We start from the raw sequence: 26180 nt of genomic DNA, 5'->3' as shown, positions 1-26180 counted from the left end.
CGTTAATGTCCAAAATGTACAAACAGCTCATGCAACTCTCTATAAAAAAAAATTAAAAAAAATCAAAAAATAGGCAGAAGACTAAATAGACATTTTTCCAAGGAAGACGTATAGATGTTCAACAGGCACATGAAAAGATGTTCAACATCACTAACTATTAGAGAAATGCAAACCAAAACCACAATGATATATCACCCCACACGAGTCAAAATGGCCATCATCAAAAAGTCTACAAATGATAAATGCTGCACAGGGTGTGGAGAAAAGGGAACCCTCTTACATTGTTGGTGGGAATGTAAATTGGTGCAGCCACTATGGAGAACAATATGGAGGTTCCTTAAAAAACTAAAAACAGAACTACCATGATCCTACAATGCCACTCGTGAGTATATATCTGGAGAAAACTCTAATCATGCACTTCAATGTTCACTGAAGAATTATTCCTAACAGTCTAGACGTGGAAGCAACCTAAATGTCCATCGACAGAGGAATGGATAAAGAAGAGGTAAATAGGAGTTCCCATTGTGGCTCACTGGTAACAAACCCAACTAGTATCCATGAGGATGCAGATTCGATCCCTGGCCTTGCTCCGTGGGTTAAGGATCTGACATTGCAGTGAGCTGTGATGTAGTTCACAGATGCAGCTTGGATCCCTCATTGCTGTGGCTGTGGCGTAGGCTGAAGCTGTAGCTCCAATTCAACTGCTAGCCTGACAACTTCCGTATGCCACAGGTGCGGCCCTAAAAAGCAAATAATAATAATAATGATAATAATAACAACAAGATGTAGTACACACACACACACACACAATGGAATATTACTCAGCAATTAAAAGGAATGAAATGATGCCATGTGCAGCAACATGGATGGACCTAGAGATAATAATACTAAGTGAAGAAAATCAAATATCATATGATATCACTTATATGCAGGATCTAATTTTTAAAATGATACAAATGGGCTTTTTTACAAAACAGAAACAGACTCAGAGACATAGAAAACAAATTTATGGTTACCAAAGGAGAAAGGGGAGAAGACATAAATAAGGAGTTTGGGATTAACAGATACAAACTATCGTATACAAAATAGATATACAACAAAGATCTACTGTATAGCACAGGAAACTACATTCAGTATCTTATTATAATCGAAAATGGAAAAGAATATGGAAAATGGAAAAGAATAGTTGCTGTACACCAGAAACTAATACAATATTGTGAATCAACTAAACTTCAATTTAAAAAAACACAAGGATATATCACTACACACCTATCAAAATGTATGAAATAGGAGTTCCCGTCGTGGCGCAGTGGTTAACGAATCCGACTAGGAACCATGAGGTTGCGGGTTCGGTCCCTGCCCTTGCTCAGTGGGTTAGCGATCCGGCGTTGCCGTGAGCTGTGGTGTAGGTTGCAGACGCGGCTCGGATCCCACGTTGCTGTGGCTCTGGCGTAGGCCGGTGGCTACAGCTCCTATTGGACCCCTAGCCTGGGAACCTCCATATGCCGCGGGAGCGGCCCAAGAAATAGCAAAAAGACAAAAAAAAAAATGTATGAAATAAAAAATAGTGATAATGCCAAATACTGGTGAGAATGTAGAAAAAGTACTTCAACAGATATTGCTGGTAGGAATATAAAATGGTACAGTCACTATGGTAAACAGTTCGGCAGTTTTTTAATAAAACAAAATATGCAAGTACCATCCAACCCAGCAATTACAGTCTTGGGCTTTATTCTAAAGAAATGAAAATTTATGTTCATACAAAAACCTGTACATGAATGTTCACAGCAGCTATACTCTTAAGAGCCCCAAGGTGGAAACTGGTCAGATGTCCTTCAACAGGTGAATGGTTTAAACAAACCGTCATACATCCCTATCATGGGATATCACTCAACAATAAAAAGGAACAAACTATTAATGCATACCACAAACTGGGGCTAGATCTCCAGAGAATTATACTGAGTCATAAAAAAAAACTAATCCCAAAAGGTTACAGACAGTATGATTCCTTTATGTAATATTTTGAAATGATAAACTTTAGACATGGAGAACAGCTTGGTAATTCAAGGGTTAGGGATGGAAGGTGGGTATATTATAAAAGGGTAGCACAAGGTGCTGGAACTGTTTACTGTCTTGACTCTGGTGGTGGCTACATAAACCTACACATGTGATGAAACTATATAATGTAAACAGAATAAAACAGGGGAAATGCGAAGATCTGTGAATTGTATTGATATCAATCTCCTAGTTATTATTATTATCTTTTTTTTTTTTTTAGATCCACACCTGAAGCATGTGGAGGTTCCCAGGCTAGGGGTCTAATTGGAGCTGTTGTTGCCAGCCTACACCACAGCTGCAGCAATGCAGGATCCAAGTCACATCTGTGACCTACACCACAGCTCACGGCAACGCCAGATCCTTAACCCACTGAGCATTTGCAGCAACATGGATAGACCTAGAGATTATCATACTAAGTGAAGTAAGTCAGATAAAGACAAATATCATATAATATCACTTATACATGGAATCTAAAAAAGTAATACAAATGAATTTATTGACAAAAGAGAAACAGACCCACAGACATAGAAAACGAACTTATGGTTGCCAAAGTTTGGGAGGGTGTGGGATAAATTAGGAGTATGGGATTAACAGATACACACCGTCATATATAACATACATAAAGAACAAGGATTTACTATATAGCACAGGTAACTATAGTAAATAGCTTATAATAATGTATATTGAAATAATATAGATATATATATTATACATGTTTGTGTGTGTGTATATATATATATATATATATATATATATATATATGAATCACTTTGCTGTATACCAGAAACACAATATTGTAAATCAACTATACTTCAATTTTTTTTAAGTACAGGAAGTTGATGTCAAGGGTATTTATATTGAAAAATTAAGTTTATTTACTAAGAAATTCAAATGTAAAACTATAAAAAAATGATTTGTCTACTAGGATGGGGTTGGATCCCTTGTGACTTAGTCCAGTTCTGGGCCCTAACACCTAGTAGGTATTTCTTATACCTATGCAGGAAGGTCTCACAGCCTGAGGCTAAGTCCTTTCCCCATCACAGTTCAATAATAATCATGCTTATTCAAATAGTTCTCTAAGTCAGTGTATATATTGGTTTTTAGCTATGGGGAAAAAAATAGTCAATAACAGGAAACAACCTAACCAATCTAACAGGAAACAGGGGGAAAATTTAATGACAAGCGGTGGTCAGATGATAAAGAGAGGGGGTGAAAATAGTTCAAAACATTCTAGTGTAAACAATGAAAAATGAACAAAGATGAGAAAGGCAAAGGATACAGACTGTAGGTAGACAGCTGCCAACAATGCCTCCCTTCCCTGTATGCTCACACTGTTCCTCAGGTCAAGAGATGGAATCTTGGGAACTTTAACACCCCACTTACATCAGTGGACACATCATGCAGACAGAAAATCAACAAGGGAACAAAGGCTTTAAATGACACCCAAGACCAGATAGACTTAATTGATATTTATAAAATATTCCACCCCGAGGCAGCAGAATATACATTCTTCTCAAGTGCACATGGAACATTCTCCAGGATAGATAACATCTTGGGCCTCAGATAAAGCCTCAGTAAATCTTTAAAAACTTAAATTACATCAAGCATCCTTTCTGATCACAATGCTATAAGACCAGAAATCAACTACAAAACAAACAAACAAACAAAAAACAGGAGTTCCCATTGTGGCACAGAGGAAATGAATCCAACTAGTATCCATGAGGATGTGGCTTCAATCCCTGGCCCCACTCACTGGGTTGGGGATTCCGTGTTGCTGTGAGCTGCAGTGTAGGTCACAGGCGCAGCCTGGAACACTCATTGCTGTGGCTGTGGCATAGGCCAGCAGCTGCAGCTCCAATTAGACCCCTAGCCTGGGAACTTCTATATGCTGTGGGTGCAGCCATAAAAAAAAAAAAAAAAAAAAAAAAAAAAGGGCAAAATAAAAACATCAAAAAACCACAAACTCCTGGAAGATAGACAATATACTACTGAACAACCAATGGGTCACTGAGGAAATTAAAAAATTGTCTGATGAGAGACAAATGACAATGAAGATATGACAGACAATCCAAAACCTATGGGACACAGCAAAAGCAGTTCTGAGCGAAGTTTATAGCAATACAATCTTTTCTCAGGAAACAAGAAAAATCTCAAATAAATAATTTAACTTTATACCTAAAGCAACTAGAGAAGGAAGCAAGACAAATCCAAAGTTAGTAAAAGGAAAGAAATGATAAAGATCAGAGCAGAAATACATTAAATAGAGACCAAAAAATAGAGAAGATCACTGAAAACAAAAGTTGGTTCTTCGAAAAGATCAACAAAATTGATAACCCTTTACCTAGACTAATCATGAAAAAAAAAAGGAGAGAGCTCAAGTCAATAAAATTGGAAAGGAAAAAGGACAAGTTACAACTGATACCACAGAAATACAAAGGATCACAACAGAGTATTATAAGCAACTATATGCCAATAAAATGAACAACCTAGAAGAAATGGACAGATTCTTACAAAGGTACAACCTTCCAAGACTGAACCAGGAAGAAACAGAAAATATGAATAGACTAATCACAAGTACTGAAACTGAAACAGTAATTTTAAAACTTTCAAAAAACAAAAGTCCAGGACCAGATGGCTTCACAGATGAATTCCATCAAACATTCAGAGAAGAGTTAACACCTATCCTTCCGAAACTCTTCCAAAAAATTGCAGAGGAAGGAACACTCCCAAGCTCATTCTATGAGGCCACCATTATCCTGATAACAAAACCAGAAAAAGATACCACCAAAAAAGAAAATTACAGGCCAATATCACTGATGAACACAGATGCAAAAATCCTCAACAAAATACTAGCAAACTAAATTCAGTAATACATTAAAAAGATCATACACATGATCAGGTGGGATTTATCCCAGAGATGTAAGGATTCTTCAATATCTGCAGATCAATCACTGTGATACACCACATCAACAAACTGAAGAATGAAAACTATATGATCATCTCAAAAGATGCAGAAAAAGCTTTTGACAAAATTCAACACCCATTTATCATAAAAACTCTCCAGAAAGTAGGCATAGAGGGAACCTACCTAAACATAATAAAGACTATATATGACTAAGCCACAGGTAACATCATTCTCAACAGTGAAAAACTGAAAACATTTCCACTAAGATTAAGAACAAGACAAGGATGTCCACTCTCACCACTGTTACCCAACATAGTTTTGGAAGTCCTAGCCATGGCAATCAGAGAAGAAGAAATAAAAGGAATCCCAAATTGGGAAAAAAAAATCTGTCATGGTTTGCAGATGACATGAATACTATACCTAGAAAATCCTAAAGATGCTACCAGAAAACTACTAGAGCTCATCAATGAATTTGGTAAAGTAGCAGGATACAAAATTAATACACAGAAATCTCCTGCATTCCTATACACTAACTACAGAAGATCAGAAAGAGAAAGAACACAATCCCATTTACATCACATCAAAGAGAATAAAATGTCTAGGAATAAGTCTACCAAAAGAGGCAAAAGACCTATACTTTGAAAACTACAGCACACTCATGAAGAAAATCAAAGAAGACACGAAGATATGGAAAGATACACAGTGCTCTTGGATTGGAAGAATCAAAATTGTCAAAATGACTATAAAACCCCAAACAACCTATAGATTCAGCACAATCCCTATCAAACTACCAATGGCATTTTTCACGGAACTAGAACAAAAAAATTAGAAAATTTTTTGGAAACATAAAAGACCCTGAATGGCAAAGCAATCTTGAGAAAGAAAAACAAAGCTGGAGGAATAAGGCTCCCCAACTCCAGACTACACTATAAGGCTACAGTCATCAAAACAGTATGGTACTGGCACATAAACAGAAATCTAGATCAGTGGAATAGCATAGAAAGTCTAGAAATAAACACACACACCTATGGTCAATTAATCTATGACAAAGGAAGCAAGAATATATAATGGAGAAAAGACAATCTCTTCAACAAGTGGTGCTGGAAAAACTGGAGAGCTACATGTTAAAGAATGAAATTAGTACACTAATGCCATACACAAAAATAAACTCAAAATGGATTATAAGACCTAAACCTAAGACCAGATACTATAAAACTCTTAGAGGAAAACATAGGCAGAACACTTTGACATAAATCACAGCAAAATCTTTTTTGACTCACCTGCTAGAGTAATGAAAATAAAAATAAACAAAGGGGACCCAATTAAGCTTAAAAGCTTTTGCATAGCAAAGGAAACAATAAACAAAATGAAAAGACAACCCACAGAATGGGAGAAAATCTTTGCAAAAGAAGCAACCAAAAAGATTAATCTCATACAGCTTTATACCAAAAAAATAATAATAATAACAGCCCAATCAAAAAATGGTCAGGGGAGTTCCCATCGTGGCGCAGTGGTTAACAAATCTGACTAGGAACCATGAGGTTGCGGGTTCGGTCCCTGCCCTTGCTCAGTGGGTTAGCGATCCGGCGTTGCCGTGAGCTGTGGTGTAGGTTGCAGAAGCGGCTCGGATCCCGCGTTGCTGTGGCTCTGGCGTAGGCCGGTGGCTACGGCTCCGATTCAACCCCTAGCCTGGGAACCTCCATATGCCGCAGGAGCGGCCCAAGAAATAGCAACAACAACAACAACAACAACAAAGACGAAAGACAAAAAAAAAAAAAAAAGGTCAGAAGATCTAAAGAGACATTTCTCCAAAGAAGACAGGTGGATGGCCAAAAAGCACATGAAAAGATGCTCAATATCACTAATTATTAGGGAAATGCAAATCAAACTACAATGAAATAGCACCTCACACCAGTCAGAATGACTATCATCAAAAAGTCTACAAACAATGCTGAAGAGGGTGTAGAGAAAAGGGAACCCTCCTACATTGCTGGTGAGAATGTAAGCTGGTACAACCACTATGGAAAATGTATGAAGGTTCCTTTAAAAACTAATAGAACTGCCAATATGATCCAGCAATCCCAATCCTGGGCATACATCCCGAGAAAACATAGTTTGGAAAGATACACACAACCCAGTGTTCACTCTAGCACTATTAACAATAGCCAAGGCATGAAAATAACCTAAATGTCCATCAACATAGGAATGGACAAAGAAGATGTGGTAAACATATACATTGGAATATTACTCGGCCATAAAAAAGAATGAAATAATGCCATCTGCAGCAACATGGATGGACCTAGAAATTATCATACTAAGTGAAGTCAGAGAAAGACAAGTATAATACGATACACTTATATGTGGAAACTAATTAAAAGATGATACAAAAGAATTTACAAAGTAGAAACAGACTCAAAGATATCGAAACCAAACTTACCATAACCAAAGGGGAAACATGGCGGAGGGATAAATTAGGGGGTTGGGTTTGACGTATACACAGTACTATATATAAAATAGATAGGTAACAAAGACCTACTATAGTTCATAGGCTAATCTACTCAATACTGTGTAATAACCTATGTGGGAAAAGAATCTGAAAAGGAATGGATATATATATATATATACATATATATATATATATATATATATCTGATTTACTTTGCTATACACCTGAAACTAACACAACTCTATAAGTCAATTACACTCCAATAAAATTTATTTTTAAAAATTTATAAAATAAAACTTTATAAAATTAGGAAAAAAAGAAACATTCTGAGACTTCTAAGCCCAGGCCTTAAGACTGGCAGCTTCTGCTTCCTCCCTCTTGGAGCCCTTAGCTCCCCCATGAGAGTACCATGCTACCCTGCTGTAAAAAGAGGCCACAGAAGGAACACTGAGGTGTCAGACATGAGCAAAGAAGCCACCTTGGATATCCAGCCATAGCTGCCATCATCTGACTGATACTGCCTGAGACACTCCAGATGAGACCAGCAGAGAAGCCACCCATTTGAGCCCCAGCCAACCCACAAAATCTTAAGAAATAATAAAATCCTTGCTGCTTTAAGCCAGCAGGTTTGGGGGTGTTTTGTTACACAGCAACAGATAAGCCAAACACAAACCACTGCAGCCAGGGAGCCATTCTCCCTGCAGGATGAAAATGATGCTCTCCTCTCGCTGGCAACTGTCAGAGCCAGAACCTAAACAGCACAAAACTCCAAAATCCTCTATGAGGAATCAATCCTTTCATAAAATCCTTTAAAAAAAACAAAAACAAACAAACAAACAAGGAATTCTGTTCATTTGAAATACCCAGAATGTTAATACTTAAAATCAAAATGAAGGGTTCCTGCTGTGGCACAATGGGATTGGCAGCATCTTGGGAGCACTGGGATGCAGGTTTGATCCCTGGCCTGACACAGTGGATTAAGGATCCAGCACTGCCACAGCTGCAGCTTAGGTCGTGACTGCGACTAGGATCTGATCCCTAGCCTGGGAACTCCATATGCCACAGGGAGGCCAAAAACGAAAAATAAATAAAATCAAAATGAAATTCATCTGAAAAGCTGTCAGCACCTCTACCAGAATACTTCAGTTACACCATTGCTTCCTAGCACCGCTTCCTCCATCTTTCCCCACCCAACATCTTTACCTTTTTCCCAGTTTCTTTTAGTCTTTCTTCTCTTGGTATCAGGTGGTTTCTCTGGCTCTTAAGTGAGATTCTGTCAGAAGTGGATTTGCTATCACGCCCTCAAGCCTGCCTTTACCCAGTGATGCTAGGGTCTAGAAAATGACAACTCAGAACACCAGGTTAAATACAATTTCTCTCTCTTCACCAATTTTCCACTATCTGCCTGTCTGGCCCTCAGGTTATTAATGGAACTGACATTCCCATACAACTGACTGAGCAGGCCCAGCAGCCAGATAAGAAGGGAGCCGCTGACAGCAGCAGACACAACCCCAGAGATAGCAGATAAGCAGACACGTCGTGGCTATTAGTTTCATCTTGGCCCGAAGAGAAGAAGCATCGCAAAATATACACAGAGAACTCAAACATTCCCAATGGACTCTTTTCCCATGAAATTAAAAATCGATACATCAAAACAGATTATTCATATCAAATGTAAATAAACATGTACGGGTAAGTGAATTCCTAACATAGCTAATTTGGATTTGAGCCAAAAAGGAATGAAGACAGGCCTTAAACCTCCCCCACTCGTCCATGAATAAAATTAATAAATATTCTCCATAAGTTTTAAAAAACACTGCTCTCCCTGCTGTATAGCACTGGGAACTGTATCTAGTCACCCGTGATGGAGCGTGATGGAGGATAATGTGAGAAAAAGAATGTGCATATAGATGTGCAACTGGGTCACTTTGCTGTACAGTAGAAAATTGACAGAACACCAAAAAAACCAACTATAATGGAAAAAAATAAAAATTATTAAAAAATAAAAACAACATAAAAAGTGAAATAAAAAGCAGCATTCTCCTCTGGGTCCCTGGAATTTCTCTCTGTGGCTCCCACAGCATTTCGCAACTGCTTTCCAAGTCGTACAACCAATCAGTTCCACAAGCCAAAATAATCCCTAATATACATTTAAACATTCGCCACTTTTACAGGATCACATTTAAACTATTACTGCTTACTGATATTAACAGTTTTGAATGTTTACTACTCCAAGTGTAATCTGTTAACATAGTTCTATTGTTTCACATTGTTCAAATTAGTTCTACTTCTTGACACTACCATTAATTCTTTTAACGTATGGCATGGTCATACACTAGTTATATGCTTATTTATGTTCTCTTTTTTTTGGCCGTGCCCACAGCATGCAGAAGTTCCCCCAGCCAGGGATTGAACCCGAGCTACAACAGTGATAACACCAGATCCTTAACCACTAGATTACCAGGGAACTCCCTACTTATTTACATTCTTGATTATTAACACTGAGAATACAACACTGCAAACATTTTCTAAAACCATAGACTATATGTCACATGCATGACATGAGCTAGTGCCCCTTACAAATGATAATTCACATAAACCTCTCAAACTTCTGCAGATTTGCTTAAACTGAAACTGTTTCTCAAGTTTATAAGGAGTGTCTCTTCCCCCATAACAATAACAACAAAAATCAATATACTGTTAATTGTTAGAAGAACTAATTAAGGCACTGATTTATAAATTGGTCAAAATAGTCTGTAATTAAATAGAAGTCAAACATTAACATTGAAGAGGGTATTTTTTTATGATTTTTATTTTTTCCATTATAGCTGGTTTACAGTGTTCTGTCAATTTTCTACTGTACAGCAAGGTGACCCAGTTACACATGCATGTATACATTCTTTTTTCTCACATTGTCATGCTCCATCATAAGTGACTGGACACAGCAGAATCTCATTGCTTATCCACTCCAAAGGCAACAGTTTGCATCTATTAACCCCAAATTCCCAGTCCATCCCACTCCCTCCCCCTTCCCACTTGGCAACCACAAGTCCGTTCTCCATGTCCATGATTTTCTTTTCTGTGGAAAGGTTCATTTGTGCCGTATATTAGATTCCAGATATAAGTGACATCATATGGTATTTGTCTTTCACTTTCTGACTTGCTTTACTTAGTATGAGAGTGTCTAGTTCAATACATGTTGCTGCAAATGGCATTATTTTGTTCTTTTTTATGGCTGAGTAGTATTCCATTGTGTATATACACACCACTTCTTCTTAATCCAATCATATGTCGGTGGACATTTAGGTTATTTCCATGTATTGGCTATTGTGAATAGTGCTGCAATGAACATGCAGGTGCATGTATCTTTTTAAGGAAAGTTTTATCCAGATATATGCCCAAGAGTGGGATTGCTGGGTCATAAGGTAGTTCTATGTATAGTTTTCTAAGGTACCTCCATACTGTTTTCCATAATGGTTGTACCACTTGACATTCCCACCAACAGTGCAGGAGGGCTCCCTTTTCTCCGCACCCTCTCCAGAATTTGTTATTTGTGAACTTATTAATGATGGCCATTCTGACTGGTGTGAGGTGGTACCTCATGCTAGTTTTGATTTGCATTTCTCTAATAATCAGGGATATTGAGCATTTTTTTCATGTGCCTGTTGGCCATCTGCATATCTTAAAGGGGGTATCTTGTTACAGCAGGGGCAAAAATGTCAGAAACAACTAGAGTCAGGTCAAAATTTCCTAAAGGAGGAGTTCCCTGGTGGCTCAGTGGGCTAAGGATCCAGCATTGTCACTGCTGTGTAATGGGTTCTATCCCTAGCCTGGAAACTTCTGCATGCTGCATATGGGACCAAAAAAAAAAAAAATCCTTAAAGGAAGAGCCACAAGTTGGCCAATGTGGGACAAACTGAGCTAAAAACATAATAATGATTGTAATGATATAAACAAATCAAGTACATAAAATTTCCTGAGTTTTTAAAATCGCTGATATTTAAAAAACAAATGGCTTTGGTACCTTTGGAAGTACTAGAGGACCAACTCACTGTGAAAATTAATAAATAACAAGACACTTCGGAGTTCCCGCCATGGAACAGCAGAAACGAATCTGACTAGTCTCCATGAGGATGCAGGTTCAATCCCTGGCCTCACTCAGTGGATTAAGGATCCAGCATTGCTGTGAGCTGTCGTGTAGGTTGCAGACACGTCTTGGATCCCACGTTGCTATGGCTGTGGTGTAGGCTGGCAGCTACAGCTCCAATTCAACCCCTAGCCTGGGAACCTCCATAGGCTATGGGTGAGGCCCCAAAAAAACCAAAAAAATAAATTAATTAAATAAAATAAAAATACCACAGGACATTTATGCTGTCTTTCAGCAACTTGTATCAGTATCAGCTATATGTCAGCATAATCAAGTAGTTGAGAGAAAATCCTTTTTTATAGCAAAATTTCAGCTAATAAATTCAGAAAGAAAGATAGAACTGGAAAGTAACCCATAACAATCCTTAATGAACTCATGTATCTATGCACTATATCAGTGATTGCTTAAATGATTAAAATAGTGATTTTCAACCCTAGCAACATATTTGTATTTCATGCGGAACTTTAAATACTGATGACTGACTGGGTCCCACCCCCAGAGACCCTGATGTCACTGGTCTGGGGTGTGGCCTGAGCATTTGGATTTTTTAGGCTCCCTGGGGGTGATGTGAAGGTACAGTCAAGAAAGGGTATCTATCCAGAGAAAATCATAACTCAAAAAGATAGGTGAACCCCAATGTTCATAGCAGCACTATTTACAATAGCCAAGACATGGAAACAACCTAAATTTCCACTGACAGAGGAATGGATGAAGAATAAGTGGTACATACACAATGGAATATTACTCAGCCATAAAAAAGAACAAAATAATGCCATTTGTAGCAACACGGATGGACCTATAGATTATCATAATAAGCAAAGTAAGTCAGATAGAGAAAGGCAAATGTAATATGATATCACTTATATGTGGAATCTTAAAAAATGATACAAATGAACATATTTACAAAACAGAAACCTACTCACAGACTTCAAAAATAAACGTATGGTTGCCAAGGGGGAAAGGTGTGGGGGGATGAATTAGGAGTTTGGGATTAACGTATACACACTACTACATACAAAATAGATAATCAACAAGACCTACTGTATAAACTCTACTCCATATTTTATAATAACCTATATGGGGAAATAATCTGAAAAAGAATGAATATATATGCATAACCGAATCACTGTGCTATACACCTGAAACCAACACAACATTGTAAATCACCTATATTCCAATATAAAATAAAAATTAAAAAAAAAAAAAAAGAAACAAAGAAAGAGGACCACCACCTGTGGTGAAGCTTTGATGAGTAAGTTACAAAGGAAGGATCGTGCTTATGTATGACTGGGTCACCTTGCAGTACAGTAGAAAATTGACAGAACACTGTAAATCATGTATAACGGAAAAAATAAAAAATTTAAAAAAAGGACGGCTCAGTCCGACAATAGATGAACCCAGGATCAGTCTGACAAGAGATGAACCCACTGATCAACTCTTTCAGTGGAAGGAGGACAACACAGCATCGTGGTAAAGCTCTGAAAGCTGTTTGGAAGAAAAACAACAGGAAGCACACGGCACTGCCCATGAAGTCTTTCTGCCAAAAGAAAATTGAAGCTGAGTCTAATCACACCTTTAGATCAAACTACCAATTTACAGGAAATGTGAGGGACAGAAGAACATGTTAAAAGACAGCAGTATGCATACATCAGCCAAATCAACAGTGCTAAAAATTCTACCAAATGACACAATGTCTTCAACAAATAAATGTCAAGGATAAAAGGGGAGGGGAGCATTTACATTTTTTTAAAGCCTTTAAAGAAAGACCTATTAATTGCAATTTGTACACCTTGTTTGGATACCAATTTGAGCCAACCATTAAAAAAAAATTTTTTTGAGATAATTAAAGAAAACAGGCAGGATACAGGTATTGTTGTTAATACTGTTGGGTGTGTTAAGGGCACTGTGGTTAGGTTTTTTTTAACCCTTACCTGTTGAAGATACGTAATAAAATGTTTATAGTAAAACGATACCTGAGATGAGCTTGAGAATTCTGAAGTATAAAAATAGGTGGGGTACGGAGAAGATGAAATCAAAACGCAAAGATTGCTCACTGGTGAGGCTGGGAGATGAGAACCTGGGGGTTTATGATATATGTTTTTGTGCACATTTAAAAATGTCCGTAACGAAAAGTTTAAAAATATTGAACAAACTTAATAAACTTCAGGGAGCTCCCGTCGCAGCTCAACCAAACTAGTATCCATGAGGACGTGGGTTCGATCCCTGGGGTAAGGATCTGGCATTGCAGTGAGCTGTGGTGCAGGTCGCAGACGCGGCTCAGATCCCGTGTTGCTGTGGCTATAGTGTAGGCCGGCAGCTGCAGCTGCAGCTCCGATTCAACGCCTGGCCTGGGAACCTCCATATGCCGCAGATGCAGCCCTAAAAGGACCAAAAAGTAATAATTAATGAACTTCCATTCTCCACCCCAAAGAAATCGGTGTAATTGGCATCAGCTTTTCTCCCCCAGTTTTAGTAAACTTTCATGGAGCATATGTTATTTGGTGAGGGAGAAATAAGTGGAAACATGGGGAAAATGAACATATCCTCTTAGTAAGCATTTGCTCTTTGCCAGCCACTGGACATGCAGTACTTGTTTAAATCCTCCCAAACACTCTGTGAAAACAGTAGCATATTTATTCTCCTTTCAGGGTGAGGAAACTGAGCCCCTCCCTGCAAAACTGTACATCTTGGCTATGTGTTTGGTAGAGCCATGATTGCTACTAAAGTTTGCCCAGTGGCCAAAGAAGGGAAGCCAGGTTAGGTTCTGGGCAATCAAGAATCAACTAGCTGGTCACGGTTCTTCCCCTGACAGAGGTCATTTCAATTCAGTAATCTATAGTTGGGGGGTAGATTTTTTCAGTTATAAATAAACACTATGATGCTATTTCAAAAGTTTAGAGAAGACCAGAAAGAACTCCCTATCAAAAATGCTAAAATGGATTTTCTCCAGAATTCCCACTGCTATGCCGTGAATTAAGGATCCATCATTGCCACAGCTGTGGTGTAGGTCGCAGCTGCAGTTCAGATTCGATCCCTTGTCCGAGAATTTCCATATGCCATGGGTGCAGCCTTCCCCAAAATAAATAAATTAAATTAAATGGTTTTTCTCTTTCTAAGACTATAAATCAGGAAATGGACTAAAGAGAATGAGAGGATCTAAGTTACAACATGCATGAATATAGAAGACATTATGCAAAGTGAAAGAAGCCAGATACAAAAAGGTCACATACTGTATGATTCCATTTATATGAAATATCCAGAATAGGTGAATTCACAGACAGAAGGCAGATGGGCGATTGCCTGAGGCCAGGGGAAGGGAAGAAGGAGGAGTGACTAATTAACAGCAACTAAGTTTCCTTTTAGGGTGGCGACAGTGTTTTTGAACTAGATCGAGGTGGTGGTGACACACAACACTGTGAAAGAGCTCGATGTTACTGAATTGTACACTTTAAAATGCTTAATTTTAAGTTATGTGAATTTTACCTCGATTAAAAAAAAAAAGGTGAAAAGGATGAGAAGCTAGGGGAGGAAAGAACTATGAAACAGAAATGGTAAAGCTCTGAAAGCTGTTTGGAAGAAAAACAACAGGATCTGGAGGCTTCCAGTTGGCTGGGAAGGAAAAGTGAGATTTCTGGTTTGGAAGTCTGGGTAGCTGGCTGTCCCCCATGGGATGATGTCATCTCCACTAAGGATAACACAGGACCTTAGAAGGAATGGGAGCCCAGTGAATGTTCAATTTCACCAAGTTCCCACTTCTTTAATAGAACGATAAATCAGAAAATCAAGCAGGACCCTAAATACAGTGTAAGGGGATTACAACAAGGCATTGCTAACTGTCTCCTGATCTCCTTGCAGGCAAAATGGAGAAATCAGATGACAACTCCATGAAGTTGTTCAAAGCAGAATAACTGGACTAAAAATCCACTGGTTAGTGAACCCAACAAAAGACCTACCACAGAGCAGGTTGTCCATGAATCTGCTTAATAGATAAATCCAGAAGGACCCTCCAAAGAATGAACAAATACAGAGATTCCAGTTCCATTTTGTGAGCACGCTCATTAATAACCCAGAGAAACAATCAAACCACAAAGTGGATGTATCAAATTATGAATGATACCCAGGTGGAGACAGTAATTGATACACTAAATGACAGACTTAACATTTTTAAAGGTCTTTCGAGATGCCTTTCTATGGAATTAGTGCTAAATTTGGGGGGAGCATTAGGCACAAAATGTTTATCATAGTAATATCAACAACAGCACAACCTAAATACCCAACTATGGAGAAATGTTTAAGTAATCTCCTGCATAACCACTGGAAGAATATGCAATTAACAGTGAAAATTCTTTCATAAAGACCATGCAGTCATGGGAGAAATGTTTAAAATACAAAAAGGAGGAGTTCCTGTCATGGCTAAGCAGTAACAAATCTGACTAGGATCCCTGAGGACCCAGGATTGACCCCTGGCCTCACTCAGTGGGTTAAGGATCCGGCGTTGCCATGAGCTGTGGTGTAGGTAGCAAACACAGGCTCGGATCCCATGTTGCTGTGGCTGTGGTGTAGGCCGGCAGCTGCAGCTCCAACTTGATCCCTAATCTAGGAACCTCCATATGCTGCAATGTGAGACTAAAAAGCAAATAAATAAATAAATAAATAAACAAAAGAGGGAAAAGAAGGAATCAAATTTATATATAAGCATTATTCGAGCCTATGAAAAACCAAAAAAATGTTAGGCTGTGATAATGTTTGGGTGACAGGGCTAGTGGTGATTTTTTTTTTTTCTTTCTACCTTTCTACTCTACCTTCGGGATTTTCTTTAATGAGCATGGATTTTTGTAGCAAAAATAATAAACATACAGGAGATCCAGAAATACACACTTTTTAAAAATCAGAGGCATGACCAAAGCTAAATGGATTTTTAATAAGAATAAATGTGATGTTTGGGGATGAGGATTTAAACAAAATGCCAGGTTTAAGACTGAAGCAACAGAGCTTAACAACAGTTCCTGTGGGATTAAAAAAAAAAAAAAAAGACCTAGAAATTAACTGACTGTAAATTCATTATGAGCCAACAGTGACATGGCTGAGGGGAAAAGATAGCCATAATATAAACTTCAGATTTCTAATACAATTTGTATGCAAAAGAAAGGCAGTAATAATATTCCCATTGTGCTGTGTGAGTTGGACTATATCTGGAATATTGTGTTCGGCTTTGAACTTGAGCTTTAAAAAAAAGATGTTGAAAACTTGGAGAGCAGCCAGCAGGATGAGGCATCAGAACCACAGCAGGGAACAGTGATTCCCACACTCTGGCTGCGTCAGAATCACCCAAAGACTTGTTAGAATGCAGATTCCTGGGTCCCCGCCTAGAGTTTCTGATTCTACAGACCCGGCTGGGGCCAAGAATCTGCATTTTAAGCTAGTTCCTCAGTGATGCTGCTGCTGCTGGTCTGAAGACCACACCTAGAGACTCACTGGCACTGTGGACAAAGACACAAATGCTAAAACCAGACAGCCAGGGATTAAGTCCCAGCTCTTCCACCTATGGGCTGTGTGACCTTGAACAAGCTTGCTTGTCCTCCCCGTGCTTCAGTTTTCTCATCTATAAAATGAAACGATTTGACCACCCTCATACAGATATTATGGCACTGACCTAGTTAATATCTGTACAGCAGTTAGAACATTGAGCCTGGCATGATGGTTGTTAATTTAACGAGGGATGCTAGAGAAGCTTTGTCTGAAATAGAAAAACATTTAAACATCTTCAAATACTGGAAGGGCTTTTCTGCATAGTTTCTGGGGACAGATTCGGAATCAGACAGTGGAAGTGACCAAGTAGAAGCCTTTGGATTGATAACAAGAAGGGCTTTTCAGCAGCTGGAGCAACAATGGAGTGGGTGGCCTGGCTGGGTTCTGACTACCCAGTACTCACTCCGGGCATTCCCCATGAGAGAGGGTGGACAGGGATTCATCTAGGGGGTCAGGCAGTTGCTTAATCAACGTTAGAAATACTGTCTGTATTGTATTGTTTTAGCAATAACAGCCTTGGCATGAGGGAACCCTCACCTGTAATCACCCGGAGCTCTCCAAGTCTTGGCCTCAGACCAAGAGCATCGCCGAGAACTTGTCAGATAAATACATTCCCAGGCTCCCCTCTCGAGCTACCGACTCAGAAACCCTAGGGGTGAGGCCTGGCAATCTACGGTCCCAGTGCACCTCAAGTGTGAGAACCAACCACCTACAGCACTGTCCACAATGAAATTTCCCTGAGGCTCTATCCCGAACACCACAAATTCATTCAAGTAACCTTATTCCAATAAGGTATGGGGTATAATATGCCTCTGCTAAGTATTTGCGGCCAACTTCCTCTTACATCAAATACTTGCTTTTGTGTTTAAAAAGCATATCACAAAAATAACATTGATTTCTACAAAACAAGAAAATCAAAATCCACAGAGAAAAGTAATGTATTTCTCCCCACCCCACCCCCACCCCCTCTTGGTAGAGGCTACTATTAACTGCCCTGCAGGGGTCGGGAGTGTGGTGAGGAGGGCAGTGTTGTAACGAGAAGCATCAAAGAGCCTGAAGGGTGGGAGGGGGCCTCAGAAACCATGGTCGTATGTCACCTACCTTCATAACCCAGAGGAAAACACAATGACCCGGACACACAGAACCTCACTTCCCAGCAGTTTGGAAGAAACAGCTCAACACACTTGAAGAGTCTTTCTCGTGCTCCAGGTGCTCTTCTAAATACTTTATGTATATTAACTCCTCATAACGAATCACGGAGATAGACAGTAATCGCCCCATTTTACAGATGTGAAAACAGAGGGTCCAAAAGGTTAAGTAATTTCCAAAGGCTGATAGAGCTAATAAGGAGTAGACATTGGCTCGGAGCCTAGGCAGTCTTTCTCCAGAGTCTGCAAGCTCCTGTACTGGATTTCCGGTTGGGCTCAGTGAGGGGTGCGGGGGGAGGAGAAACAAGTGTGAAGACCACTGCCTTGGCCCCTCTGTGTGTGAGAGAGAGGGATGGAGAGACACGGAGCCAGAGAGTGCCAGAAGCTCAAGATGGCAGCAAACAAGAGCCAGAGATCCAGAGCGAGTGGGGAGGGGGGAGCCCACGAAATACTGTACGTGCTATTTTGTCCGTCCTGGGTCCCCACCGGAGCAGATGCCAGAAGCAGGGTAACTGCATTCTTGAGCACTTCCACAAAGAGGCTTGCATCTGGCTGGCCTTGCCCTTGAATCTGTGGCAAGGGCCAAAGACAGTTTGACAAAAGCCCTTCCCTTTCTTTTCTTCTACCAAGAAACTCAAAAGAAACACGTGAGATGAAGCAGGAGTGAAGGTACCAAGGGAAAGCGACAGCTTGATGCAAAGTTGTTGCGATTTATAAATAAGGAAGGGCCAGAAGAAGACACACCCACAGGCTGCAAGGACAAGGGCTGAGACAGGAAGAGAGAGGAGGCAGAGTGGGCACGCCCCAGATCAGGTGGCCCCACACAGGGTGTTTGGGCTCCTTAAAGGCTTCCTCCTCTAGACCCCCAGCACCACTCTGTGTCTCCATCACATTCACTAACACTTCTCCTCGTCTTCCCGGAATCCACGTCATTGCTGTGCTCTCCTAGAAGGGCGAAAAACCCTGCAGAAAACGGAGTGCAACTGATCATCTCTGAATCCACAGGCCCGAGTCCAGCACCTGGCACACTGTTGGTTCTGGAAATGTTTGTGGCATTGAATTTGCTGAAGTGGTACTAGCATCCAGATGCAGTGAAATGCCTTGTCACCTTAAGGAGAAGAAGGACAGCCAAAGTGCACACCCCAAAGGCTTCATCCTAGTTGGGGTGCCCCCAGGTACAGATCCCAAGACAAGGACTGGAGTGTGAACAGCTCAACTTGGGCATGAAAGAAACACCAAACAGGGGGCTAGGGCTAGGGAAGCGAGTGGAGAAAGGCAGTCAAAAAAGGGCTTCTTAGGAGCCAGCTGTCCGGGTGAACTCCTGGAGCCTACCACACTGAGGAAGCTTCGGCAGCCTATGCAGAACACACTCAGGGAGGAGGGGCTGGGGCAACTCCCATCAGTCACCAGGTTGTGCTTATCCCCCAGACCTTCGGGCCCTCTCTGTGAGTGGCACAGCGTGCGCCAGCGGGAAGAGAAAGCTCTTGGGGAAAACGCAGGTGCTGGCAGCTGCAAGTCAGACAGGTATGCAGTGAAATGGTAACGGCAAGGGTGAGACCCACCCCCAGCTCACCAGGTCCTGAAAATTTGCACCTCTAATGAGTCCCCACGTGAGGCTGCTGCTGGTGCTCTAGAAGCACACCCTGAGAACCCCTGGGCTCGGATGTGCGCAGGACACCCACAAGGTTGGTACGGACTGGATGTGTGGGCAAATCCAGTACCTAGGTTTGGGCAGAGCTTAAGGAAAACCCAGTGACACCCCAAAGTACGCCTCTTTGACAGAGAAATTTATTTTGAGCTAAAGGCAACTGAGAAGCAGCGGGTACAGAAGAAGCTCCTGCCCTCCCCCAAGGTGCCTAAAAGCAGGACCTAAATTTTCAAAGTTGTTCCTCCTCCCTACTCTACCAGGAAGGACCTAAGTGAATCACTGAGAACTTTAGACTCTACAGGCCTGGAGACACCACCAGAGGGATCCACATAACAAGCGCTACTAACTAGCCTGTGTCTATAATCGGTTTCCCGTATATTTACATTTCCCCCATCTGCCACCCTTGGAAGACGAAAACCGCTTTCCCTTTTTCTTCCCATTTTTCTATAAATTTACTGCCTTTTGTTGTAGTTCCAAGCCACTTCTCTGAGTAACTCATTTATTTCTCTGAGTTTCTCTCACATGTGTATGAGACATCCATGTTAATAAACTTCTGTTTTTCCCTTGTGAATCTCTCTTTTGTTTCCTGGACCCCAGTTAAGAACTTACAAGGATGAAACGAAAGGTTATTTTCCCTCCTCACCAGAGACAAAGCCAAAGAGCTAAGCTGGACTTCTGGTTATTCTGCTTGGCCCTCTGTAGGGACACTCTTCTCGCCACACCCAAAGCATGTGCCTGGGAGTCATATGCTCGTGGAGATGGGGCCATGAGACAGACTTGCTGGGAGCTCTCTGTATCTGTTACGGCCAAGGTTAAGGCCACTCACAGCATCCTGAGGATGCTGCCTTCCTAGGAGTTCAATCAGGGTCTTTTCCTCTAGGGGTGGCCTGGAAAACAAAGGTCCAGGGGCAAAGAGCACAAACGAATATTTCATAAGGATCCAGTTTTTTTGTTTGTTTGTTTGCTTTTTAGGGCCACACCCGCAGCATGTGGAAGTTCCCAGGCTAGGGGTCAAATCAGAGCTACGGCTGCTGGTCTATGCCACAGCCACAGCAACCCGGGATCCCTGCTGCATCTGCAACCTACACCACAGCTCATGACAACACCGGATCCTTGACCCATTGAGCGAGGCCAGGGATCAAACCCAAGACCTCATGGGTACTAGTCAGGTTCGTTTCCACTGAGCCACAACAGGAACTCCAAGGATCCAGCTTTTGGCTACAGAACTGAATCCAGCTGGGCACCAGCCGAGTTCCTCCTAGTCTGACACAGAGCGTAAGCCTGGCTCCTGCCACCAGAGCAACCCAAGGCAGTGCTGCGTCCCTTCCCACTAGGCCTCACAATCATTAGGTAGTGTAGTGACCTTGAGATCCTCCTACTCTGTTATGGAAAAAGGCAAATCTTCCAGAAGACACCTCCCAAAATAATTTGTATCACTTACACTCATTCAACAGCTATGATAGCTGGGAAAAATAATAGGCTTCCTGTCCTTTGCTGCTTGTTTATAATAAGAGCATATGCTTGCAGGGAACACAGAATCCTAAACCAAAAATGATGCTGATTTCACCATGCTAAATTTCCAGTTGAAACCTACACTGCTGGTTTCACAATATAAAACTACTCATGACCTCCTGGGACACGAGAGGAGAAAGGCAAGGAGATAGAGGTAACAAATTTACCCTTTATTCACAGGAACAGATGCATCCTTATTTATCTTTGATGGTGATCACCCATAGCAAAGGGCACCATGGAGCCATAGCCCCACATTCCATTCTGAGACCAGAGTAACCAACACAAAAGCCAAGGTATTGGACCTTAGGTCACTGCAGGTATCTGGACCCTCCCAGTCCAGGAGGCAGGTCACTAGGGAATGCTGAGGACGAGAGCCCTTAGGAGGCACTGTAACTAGCTGCAGTCCAGAGCTTGACAGTGAGGGAAAGAAAAGCTTCTCCCCCTCACAAATCGGAACATTTTTCCAGCTTTCCCAATGGGTTGCCAAGTGACTCAGCACTGGCCCAGTGTGGGCACTATTATTGATGAGAAATCTTCTGCCTGGGTGATATACTGCACCCAACACATGCCCAAAGAACAGTGCCAAGTCATACCAGGAAGAGCGGGCAAATTATTCACCTCCACTTCGAATGCAGGCAAATCCTGTCTTAATGCAGGGGCTACTTAGTATCAGAAAGACAAAGCCCTAAGATAGTCAGAGATTTCCATCTACGATTCAAGGAATTATTAGGCAGAGCCTCTCCTTTCTTGTTGACTATTAAAAGGCAATCAAATCGAGGACAGCACAGAAAAAGGGCAAGAAAAAATAATAATTTTTCAAAAACAACCCCATGGCAGAAAGCTGCATAAAAGCCTCCAGCACCCTAAATGCTGTCTTTGTGAGTGCTACGAGCTCCACCCAGAGGTCATTTCTAGATCTGCAAGTTCATTCAATTTGGCAAAAGAAAATCTGCATCTTCTGGGGTCCAGGGCCCCAATGGCTTTGGAGAACTGCTAGAAATTCTTGGACAACATTCCCTCATTCTTGTCTTTCATGAAAGGAACTGCTCCGAACTCTGAAATGCAAGATATACTCAGGGAACCTGGTGAGATCCAGCAGAACAACTACCTTTGATATCTGCACCTGTCAAGGAACTAGTTTGAGTTCCTGGCAGGTTGAACTCAGCTCAAAGACAGCAGAGTGTTCAAAGAGTACTTTTAGAAGAAAAAGTGAGGGCTCTCATTGAAATAAAATATAAGACTGGAGAGCAACTCAGGAGTAAAGAAGAATGTGTCTAATATTAGAAGGACTGGGAATAATCCTCCTTCAAGAAGGACCCATGGCTACTTGCCTAGAAGGCACCCACTCCCTTAGACAACCCGGAAGATCCACCTAAGGCGATCGCCAGCCACACTCTCCAAAGACCTGAACAGAGTCCTCAGAGTATGCCTCTGGTATTCACCCATTCGTAACATGCACATGCCCCTCACCACTCCACCCCACCCTCCACGCCCGTGGCCCTCAGTCCACAAGGATTCAGGCTAGAGTCAAGAGCCCCCAGTGTACTGGGCTCTTAACTGCCTGGCGCAAGACATGCTCTGTTCCAGATACTATAAGCCAGCCCCGCAAATAAAACGAAGCCTTCAAAACAACAAAGACAATGACAGTATGTTGGTGCGGAGTGGTTCATCCACCATCTGGAGAGCTTCTCATCGCAGCTCTTGTGCTCCTGCCTTCATCAGCTTAAGCTGTATGTGACTTACGAAAGCTTTGACAGACTCTCAAGGGGGAAAAAAAAAATAAAACTTCCCCTTTGTCTTCCTCCAACACCCCCACTCCCTGCCACCCAAGTTCTTTCTTCGCTTTAAACTTGGAACAGCCTTTTCATGTCTATTGACATAAATATCTACGGCAATGTTTATGCATCTCGGGAGTATTAAAGCTCTGGAAAATATCCATGCTAAACCTCTGCAAATTCCCATTTCAACAAGGCTAAGCACTGTTGCCCTCTTTTTTTTTTTAATAGACTTTATTGTTTAGAGCAGTTTCAGGTTCACAGCAAAACTGAGAAGAACGTACAGAGTTCCTACAGACCTCTGGCCCCCACACATGCACAATGTCCCCCATTACCTATACCCCCCACCAGAGTGGGACATAGGTTACAAATGATGAACCTACAGTGACACACTGTTAGCACCTCAAGTCCACAGATTAACTCAGGTTCACTCTTGATGCTGGACACATATATAACAATATGTATCTACCACCACAGTATCATACAGAGGAGCTTCCCTGCTCTGAAAATCCTCTCCCTTTTTGTTTCTTGACCGTTCGGCAAAAATACTTGTGCTCAGCATGACTCAGTATGAGTCTAAGTAATGCTCCTGAGGTCTGCCTAGGGACATGAATCACCAAGGAGACTGTTTAAAATCACAAATGTTCAGACTGCACCCTCATTCCACTAAATCAGACCTTGCCAGGGAGAGGCCCAGAAAGCTATAGTTGGTCCACGCATCCTAGGTGATTGCTATGATCGGGAAATTTTCAAAAACACCTCTCTAAAGAAGGAATGTTCCCAACTTCAGCCTCCCAACTGTAGAACAATGTCTATCAAGAATGTAGAAGGTACAGAGTTCCCATTGTGGCACAGCAGAAACAAATCCGATTAGTATCCATGAGGATGAGGGTTAGATCCCTGGCCTTGCTTGGTGGGTTAGGGATCCAGCGTTGCTATGACCTGTGGTGTAGGTCACAGACTTGGCTCGGATCCCTCACTGCTGTGGTTATGGCTGTGGCCTGCAGCTATAGTTCCAATTCAACCCCTATCCTGGGAACTTCCATATGCTGTAGGTGTGGCTCTAAGAAGCAAAAAAAAAAAGAAAAAAAAAGAATGCAGCAGGTAGGGAACCCTCCTACACTGTTGGTGAGAATGTAAACTGGTACAACCACTATGGAAAACAGTATGGAGGTACCTCAAAACTAAATAGAGAACTACCATATCATCTAACAATCCCACTCCTGGGCACATACCTGGACGAAAGTACAAATCAAAAATATACATGCATCCCTATGTTCACTGCAGCACTATTCACAATAGCCAAGATATGGAAACAACCTAAATGCCCATTGACAGATGAAGGGATTAAGAAGATATGGTACATATATACAATGAAATACTTCTCAGCCATAAAAAGAATGAAATAATGCCACTTGCAGCAACATGTATGGAACTAGAAACTCTCATACTAAGTGAAGTAAGTCAGAAAGACAAATACCATGTGCTATCACTTATATGTGGAACCTAAAATATGGCACAAATGAACCTATCTACAAAACAGAAACAGACTCACAGACATGGAGAACAGACTTGTGGTTGTCGAGAGGGAGGGAGTAGGATGGACAGGGAGTTTGGGGTTAGTAGATGCAAGCTATTACATTTAGAATGGATAGGCAATGAGGTCCTACTGTATAGCACAGGGAACTATATCCAGTCTCTTAGGATGAAGCATGATAGAAGATAATATAAGAAAGGGAAAGTACATATATGTATGACTGGGTCACTTTGCTGTACAGCAGAAACTGACACACCACTGTAAATCAACTATACCTTAATTTAAAAAAAAAAAAAAGAATGTAGCAGGTGTTTCCTACCCACATGACATCTAGCTCCATCAGAACCCCTAGGGTTCAAGAAAGGTCCCATTCTTTATTTTTAAACACCAAGGCTACTAATACTTTTCTCACTTATTCCCTTATCTTGTTGCATAGTACTAGAAAGTTTTAAGAGGCCTAGCAAGTCTCCACTTCTATTATGAAATTTTTTGTACTCCTACACAATGGTCTACTATTGGTCTACAGTTTAGAAGCACTCTATTTGGATCCTTGGTGCAAAATGATGGGAAGATCTGTTTGATTACAGGAAAGGATTTGCCTGAGGACATTAGCACACATCATGCACAGAGCAGAAGGACACACAGCCATTATCGGTTCTTCTTTTTTGCACCTTGAGGGCTCTTCTGCCAGCTGCTCCCCCTGGCTCCCCACTGCTCTGCATTCTGCCATAGCCCATGATGGTTTAATGGTGAAATTCACTGGGCAGTAAGCCATGTGGCTCTTACAGACAGCAATTAGGAGAGAAGGAAAGGCTGAATTACAAGGTGTTTGCAAACGCAGTTTGAAAAAGAAAAAGCCCGATCTTATCTTCTCTTACCTCCTGGTAATAAAATCTATGGATTCATCCCAAAGCAGACACCTAACTCTAGGGTCACTTGGAGTCAACAGCTCAGTCAATATAAAAATCTACTACATGGTCAATGTAGAACATGAAAATACATTAAATCAAATAGCATATTTTTTTCACCAAAAGGAATCCTTACCTTTTCTTTGGCTTTCCTTTTTGTCCCTGCATCCATCCACTCATTTTCTTTCTCTAGCATGTCAATAAAGGCCCATCGAACACCCTCGATCAATTCCTCCATCTATAAGAAAATACCCAAAGAAGCAGGTCAAAGCTAAGAAGCTTCAGAAAAGGTTTCCTGGGCCACGATAAACAGCCCAATGCTAAACAGGGTGAGAAACAGACTCCTTTCAGCTTGGCTCTCTGCTCTGGTAATATTTCTTTTCCCAGGAAAACACCTTTTTTCCTCTATTGCTAGAAGAAACTCATCATTTCTTTCCTTGAGAATAATTCGATGGGCCAGCTGTAAAAAGATTATATGGGGAAAGCAATTTGCCATAGGTTATGACTAATAACTTACCTGTAGCTACTAAATTAGCCCCCTCTTGTCAAGGTTGCAACTAGATTCAA

The 26180-nt window shown here is 41.1% G+C and overlaps 1 protein-coding gene across 1 annotated transcript in view; it reads right to left on the bottom strand.

The window, feature by feature from the left end:
* PHEX (phosphate regulating endopeptidase X-linked) overlaps window positions 1-26180 on the bottom strand; it is a 226183-nt gene that overhangs the window by 97113 nt on the left and 102890 nt on the right. Inside the window, exon 12 of the mRNA XM_047765574.1 lies at window positions 25750-25851. Within this exon, the coding sequence (XP_047621530.1) occupies window positions 25750-25851 (102 nt within the window). The remainder of the gene's footprint in view (window positions 1-25749; window positions 25852-26180) is intronic.

This window comes from Phacochoerus africanus, chromosome X (genome assembly GCF_016906955.1).
Source record: "Phacochoerus africanus isolate WHEZ1 chromosome X, ROS_Pafr_v1, whole genome shotgun sequence".
NCBI lineage: Eukaryota > Metazoa > Chordata > Mammalia > Artiodactyla > Suidae > Phacochoerus > Phacochoerus africanus.
The sequence above is the reverse complement of the archived record's forward strand: the minus strand, read 5'-3'. Positions and strand labels throughout refer to the sequence as shown.